Source organism: Pseudochaenichthys georgianus, chromosome 17 (genome assembly GCF_902827115.2).
Source record: "Pseudochaenichthys georgianus chromosome 17, fPseGeo1.2, whole genome shotgun sequence".
Lineage (NCBI taxonomy): Eukaryota > Metazoa > Chordata > Actinopteri > Perciformes > Channichthyidae > Pseudochaenichthys > Pseudochaenichthys georgianus.
The window spans coordinates 23,389,708-23,396,883 of record NC_047519.1 but is presented as its reverse complement, the minus strand read 5'-3'; the positions used below and the strand labels follow the sequence as shown (position 1 = coordinate 23,396,883).

The window sequence follows — 7,176 nt, the reverse complement described above, 5'->3', positions numbered from 1 at the left end:
AAAATGGGGTAAAATACCAAGCTCCAGTGACTTTAGGGAGACTTTATTTTGCAAAATATCCGTGTGATTTTATTTGATAAAAACATAATTGTATAAACACACTTTTCTGGGAAGTGAGTAGGTCATTTGGGACTCTTACCAATTGTTCAAACTGAATTATTTTGTATCCAGAGGTGACAGACCACTGAACTAGTGTACAGCCGTTTAGATGGTCTCCTGTGGCGGCAGGCTTGTCTCTGTATGTGCCTGAGATGCAGTAGTTGCAGTTAACCACGTGGGGGCGATATTTCCCTTCAGTGAAGCGGACGCCGTTTCATATAGGTCAAGGAAAAGTTTTGTGTTTTCACAATGCGAGGGGGCGGAGTGGCGGTCTCTTTATTGGTTAGTGAGTTCAGCTCCCAATCGGTGATTGGCTCCCGCGCTCTAATGGGGATTTGAGCATACAATGTTGGGTGTCCCCCACCTCCTCTTCCTCCCCCTGCTCCTCGCACCCCTAAGCCCCTACACTCCGTCCTTCCCCGTCGCTGGTTGTCACACATTGTTTACTACGGCTTGAAATGTGACTCACAACACGGGCTATCTGCTGGAGTACCGCTCTGACAACTGAGGGATTCTTTTGACGCGCACCGTGCGTCTTGGTAATTTGGGGAAAGGCTGTGGAGACTACCCTTCTGCCATGACAGTGGATTTGTTTGCGCTTTTATGCGTGCTGGTCATCACATCCTCTGCGATGGAAGGTAAATAAGAAATTGGGATTCAACTTGTTATAGATTTGAAATGCTTCTTCCCAAGACGCGCTGTGTTGGGGATGCTCGCAGCGGTTTCTGGTGGGCAGCGCTGTGCCTCAGGCATAGGGATACAGGGATGTCATACACGTGGATCGCCGCATATTGCCCTGGTTATCCCTTTATGTTGGAGCGGCCGTCCTGCCGCTCCGCTGGGTTTCACTGATGTTACTTGTCCATGTGAATAACTATACTTTAAATGTATTTAATCGTTAGTTTGTTAGTGGCAGTGAATGCGCGTAAATCTGTTGTCCTCACTCTGTGCAATTCAGTTTAATAAGCTTTTTATGACATGAATGTTACGAGAAAAATATTTCCAAAGCGTTAAATAATAACGAAAAAAGAAGAACACACTTTAGTCTTACTCTCAAGTCTTTCTATATAGTAGGCTGAGTGCCCTCTATAAATTGTTATATTAGATTTTCATCATCCCATAACAATGCTCAGTAGGAAACGAGGCAATGTTAATGCCTGTCAAACCTCCAAGGATTCCTGTCACGTTTTTTCATTAGATTTAACCATAGACTGTGTATAGGATTTAACACATCAAATACTGGTTTTACAAGCCCTTGAGCACCATTCTGTGGCATTTTGAATTGCTGGGCAAAGTCTTAGATTGTGGATTGCACTGATTGAAGTCTCCCTTTAACCTGGATTGTATGCAAGCGTACATTTTCAATTTGAATTTTTGAAATCAACCGCTTTATTAAAAAAACATCAACAACAAATGCTCAGCTGCCTCTCCCATTTTCTCACTGTCCCTGTATCTTTTTGTCTCTATCCATCTCCCTTTCTGCCTCTCTCTTTCTTTGTCTTTCTGCATCTCTTTCCTCTTTTCCTTTTTACGCACGTTCATATGGACAAGCGGCTGTGTCACTAGCAGCTATATCTCCTCAGTTAAACATGTTTTTCATTTCCGCTGTTGGACCCTGGGGACCGAACACTGGGTTTGTAGCCTCAAACACTGGCTGATGGATGGATATCCCGGCAGCATCATGGATATATATATATATATATATAGTTTCTTCTCTCATTTTATTTTACAGTAGCTCATCCTTTCCAATAGAACAACACACCAGCTTCCCATGGTGGTCTATGTCCCCTCCCAATAGCATACATAAGTAAATTAGAAGCACACATAAAATGAGTTTTTTCACATGCAGCTTTTCTCTTTAATCATTTACAACTCTGCTCCTGCTGCTCCCTGCTCAGGCTGTGCTCTGTAATTCGGCGGTGGTTTTCTTTTTTGTGCTCATCAGATTTCAACACCACTATGGAAACTTAGGCCCAAATTGCTACCTCTGTAAGGGATACATATTTGAAAGTTAAAATGTTTATCCAGTGTGAAATGAAAGCAGAAAGTCAAATCAGAATGTGAGGGACGAAAGGGAGTGGTATGTCCCTGCTAGGAAATGGGTGTGAGATCTGTCCTCCAAAATATGAGATCAGAAAGTAACAGATGGGCTGGGAGATGGCCCCGAAGTTACCTCGGTAACAAGGATAACAGTGATTTCCTTGTTTTGGTCACTAATTGAAAATAGGTTGTCCCATGGGCAGGTTACAATCTTCACTAATCTGAACTCCAATCTGTTGCTTTTTTATTTATTTTGGTGTGTGTGTGTGTGTGTGTTTGAGAAGGAGTAGAGCCATTGACCACATTATTCCTGCCTCTACGGTCAATTTTAATCTGATTACTTGTCTAAATCAGCCAATAATGTCAGAGATCTGTGTGTGCACCGTGTGTGTTTATAACTTTGGAGCAAGGAGCATATGGATTCACATTTGTGATGAACAGAAACACAACCTGACTTTCTTACACTCACAGTAAACACCACACACACCATTGATGAACTGCAGGATGAAGGGATAGATGGGTGAACAGTTTTTTGTATAACTTGGATTATTTAAACTGAGCCACACAGTGCACACAAATGAAAAACATCCCACACATGAAGGCATACAATCTGCAAACATAAATGCAGTCACTGACAAGTTATTGAAGGGGCATTCAAACCTAAAGCAAAGGGCTAACAGAGAGGAGAGGAAAGACAGGGATTTGCATGACATTAGAATAAGAACCATGTACGATGCTCTGTTTCACCCTCATTTGTCTTCTCTCTCCATTTCTCCCATCATCCTCTCTCTGCCGACTTTCTTCTTCACCTCCATTTCCCCCCTTGTTTCTCTATCCCACTCTGTCTTCTATAATTCTCCTCACTAATCTCCCCATTCCTCTCTTGTCTCCCTTTTCTCCTCTTTTGCTCGCTTCCTCTTTGGCGTGCGGATGGTTCCTGCCAACAGCAGCAGTAATTCTCCCCTACTTAGAGAGCCATTGCTTATTTCTGTTTGCCCTTAAACCAATTAGACTCAGATAAGCCCGCTCATTTAGCGGCCTGGAACTGGGTGGTTGAGGTAAGAGGAATGGAGGAAGTGGGATGAAACAGCGGTTGAAAGATAGACATGGACCGGGAGACATAAAGAAGATGAGAGAGACAGATGGAGGGAGGTCAGCTAGTTTTAGAAAATAAACCGTACACGTTTTTTTACAAATGAGTAACCTGCAACTGAAAGATGCTTTGGAAGCTCCACACTGTCTCAGTTATCCGACATTGATAAATGCACTGTATAATTGTGCCATTCTACACTGGGGTAAAACGGCAACAGCATTAAGTATACGTCTGATAAGAGAACATTAGTAGTCTGCTGTAACCACTGGTCCTTAAGGATGCTGTGTTAAGTACCTGTAATTCTTCATCCTCTGGGGCCAAGTGGATGAAATGGGGCATATTGTAGCTTCCTGAATAAACAATAGCTTAAGCATTAGATAACGCTGTTAATATACATCAATCAGGAGTGTTGGCGTGAGTGTTTCATATGGATTAGTAAGGTCAGAGGACAGAGTGTTGAAGTGCATGTTCCAACCCCCATCCGAGCAAGCATTTGTCCTGCCGAAGTGCCCTTGAGCAAGGCATTGACTTAGCTCCAGGGTCTCTGACATCTAACCGACCCACTGCTCGGACCCCAGCGTGGAGAGTTCAGAATCAGCCTCCCGGGATTCATAAATCACTTCACATTATAGTTATTAGGTGTTCTAATCTGGCTAGCTGTAAACTGGAATTGAGTTAAAACTAACTTGTTGTAGCCTTGCCGAGCTAACACGAATAATGCCAGTCCACCATCTTGATCCATATATTGTGGTTTGGCGAGCCTGAAGAGACATTTGCATGAGACAACTGTCAGTTCAAATAGGGTGCACAGTAGATGATTCACAGTTCTCTGCTTCCCTTTAGATATTACCATGAAACCGTCATACACCTGATTGGACAAAGGGACCACTCACTCGGCTGTTATTGATGGTTGCTTTGCATTTCTAAACAAGAATTGGGACATTAACAAATGTCACATTTTATCTGAAATATCTACCAAAATCAGCAGTTGAAAAATCAAGCTTCATTTTATATATTTTACACCTTGTTAAACATAGTTTATTCTAAGGGGCACGTCCCATCGTCATATAAAAGTCCTCATGTTGGTCCAACATGTATCGGGTCAGACTGGAATGGTTTGTAATTGCTTCACAGCCTTCAATCTAGCGTTGGAAACTGAGCTGCTAGTAATATAGACTGGCTTTGCACAGCGAGTGTAGTATTAGAGTTAAGAATGCTCTACTACCCGATGATGTGAGTTGTGTGTGCTGGTGAGCTGACCAGCTGTGCAGGGGAGACAGCCTGTGAAAAGAGTCCCGTTGAGTCTCTAATGGATGTGAATGCAAGATTGCTCCTTTCCCCTGCTCTCTCATTTCAAATGGTTAGAAAAAAGAAGAATGACCATATAAGTGCAACATAGGCCCACGGGTTGAGGTAGTAGTAGTAAAGGCATGAAGGATAGGTGTGTGTGTGTGTGTGAGTGCTCACATGAGTGTACAAGTGTATTTTGGCCACGGGCACTACTGCTGATCTGGGACCACCTGAAGTAGAATTCAATTTTACACTCGTTTTGTACCAGGGTGTGTATATTGTACGTTTGGGTGCCTGTGTCGTCCATAGAGTGCGAAAGCCATTATGGCTGGCAGGGGCCGCAGACATAGCCTCATCCCATAATAGAGGCTCATTTTGTCCACCGTGAAAAGAGTACTTGGTGTTAAGGTGTGCTTACGCGGCCTCGTCAGGTATGACGAACCCTATAGTGAAAACCCTTCCTGCAGCACATGTACCTGCAGTGCTGTACATGTGTTGTACTGCCTTTTATGTGATCATATTGTGCTTGCAATGCAGGCAATGTGGCAACAATCTGTGTTCTGTGCAGGTCCTTTTTCCTGGATACAGTATAGTTCCTATTTTCTCTCTTGGATGATATTATCACTGGCTCCACAATCTCTCTGTTTCTCTCTCTCTCTCAGACACACACTCACACATGCACAAATAACGCATATACACACACAGAGTCCCCCTTACAGCTCACCTTACCCCAGAGACATCTGAGCCTTAGGATGGCCAGATGGTGGATGCAGGTTGGGGGCTGGTATGCATGTGCACATTTTTGTGTACGTCTCAGTGTGAGAATGGTATCAAGGGAGAGTGTAAAGAGAGAGGAGAGCAGCATGCACTATACTGAATGTTCGTATCAGTGTGTCCTGTTCTATTCCATTCCAGGGTCTTGTTTTCTTCCTCTCGCTGAGCCGATTTGTCATGTTCTTTACTGTGTTGTCCCCCAGTATCTTCCACACTTTGCTGTGTCCAGAGATTTGCAGACGAGATGCTATCAGCAGTGTAAGGTTCCACCCGTCTTGTTTCGTGCTTCTCCCTTATCGGAGCAGGTGGCTGACTGTGGGACGAGAGCTAAGACCGTATCTGTCCAATCTGTGGGATAAGCAGACCCACAGCATCAGCAACATACGAAACACATTAGAGCGCAGGAGTGAGAGCGGTGACGCTCCTGAGACGGTTCAACCTCAAACTGTGTGAGTCATCTGTTTCCTGGTAAAGCCAGTTCTCTAAAATGGCAAGCGCACGACAACATGCACACGCACACACCCACCCACAGACATAATTGGCAGGCCTTGATGTGCACTACAAGAGCCCAAACTTAGAGATAGCCCTCCAAGCCACACCTAGCGGGAAAAGGCAATACTAGTAATTGATTGGGGGCAGTGACCCAGCTTTCTCCCACTCAAGGATGATGGTGTGAAAAATGTGCGTTTTCTCATTCTTTTTCTGTCCTAAGGCTTTTTCCCTCCATTATCACCTGTCTCAGAGATTGGGTGACAGTTGTTCAGTCAGCAGGAAAGTGGAGCCTTTTTGATATTTTTGGAGTTGAGGGGCGAGCAGAGAAAGCATTGATTATCCAGTCGTATTTCCCAGTGTTCACGCTCCCTGGCTCCCTGGGGCCTCTATGCTTACAGCCCCATATCCACCGTTTCTCTTCCACCCGTGGCCCCTTTGGCCCCTGTCCACCCCAACCCTCCCTCCCTAAATCAGCTCCACAAAGGCATGGTGTTGACTCCACTTCCTCTTGCCTGCTATATTGTTTTTTTCAATGAATTTTAATTAAATTTAAGAGTTTCAATCCATACCGTCTTCTCTCCTACCTCCTCTCTTGTCTAGGAACAATTGGTTGTTACATCTGACTTCTCTCCCTCTTCTCCCCCTTCTCCCTCCCTCCCTCACCTGCCTCTCTCCCCTACCCTTTTTTTTGTTGAAAACAGATGCATTTATAAAGCATTATATGGTTTACTACAAGGGGAAAAAAGTGAAATATGAATCTGTCCCACTGAAGAGGTAATAGACGCAGCATTGGCAGGAACAGGAAGAGGGTTAAGAGACTGTTGGGGTTGTAGGCCCCTAGAACAAAGAACTTCATTTATGATTGTTATAATGAGATCTGTTTTTGAGTCAGGAACAGAATGATTACATTTGACTTTTGCTTTATGGTTGCAAGCAGGATGGCTGTAAGGGAAAGGCTGAGTAAAGAGTGGGAGGAGGCAGGTAGAGTGGTGCAGTGTTTCTGTGATTGTGAATTTCAATGCGTGGGACACTTTTTAAAGTATACAATCTAACTGATAAGAATATCAATTCAGCTCGCTGTGCACACCAAACACTACACACTCTCTGCATAAGTGTGTTCGTACAACAAATCCCTTGCTTCTCAAGTCTTAATGGCCAATATATGAAGTTCCTATATGCAGGAAGAAAAAAAACTCTGTGGTACTTTTTGCATTTTAAGTGAATCAGCAGCCCAGAGGATGCTGCGTCTCCAACGCTCAGAGGAATTAAAGGAAGAACGTTAATAGGGTAGAAATTACGGGTGGTGGTGGAAGCTGCTTCACTTCTGATTAAATAAAAGCTGGCTCCTCCACAGGCTGTTTCTCATAGGGACTCACACACACACACAC

The 7,176-nt window shown here is 44.0% G+C and overlaps 1 protein-coding gene across 2 annotated transcripts in view; it reads left to right on the top strand.

The window, feature by feature from the left end:
- Positions 1–464: 464 nt before the first annotated feature.
- Positions 465–7,176, top strand: part of LOC117461979 (ephrin type-B receptor 1-B) — a 179,212-nt gene continuing 172,500 nt past the window's right edge. For both annotated transcript variants that reach the window (XM_034103977.2, XM_034103976.2), the window contains exon 1: positions 465–737. In XM_034103977.2, the coding sequence (XP_033959868.1) occupies positions 677–737 (61 nt within the window). In that variant the 5' untranslated portion in view covers positions 465–676. The remainder of the gene's footprint in view (positions 738–7,176) is intronic.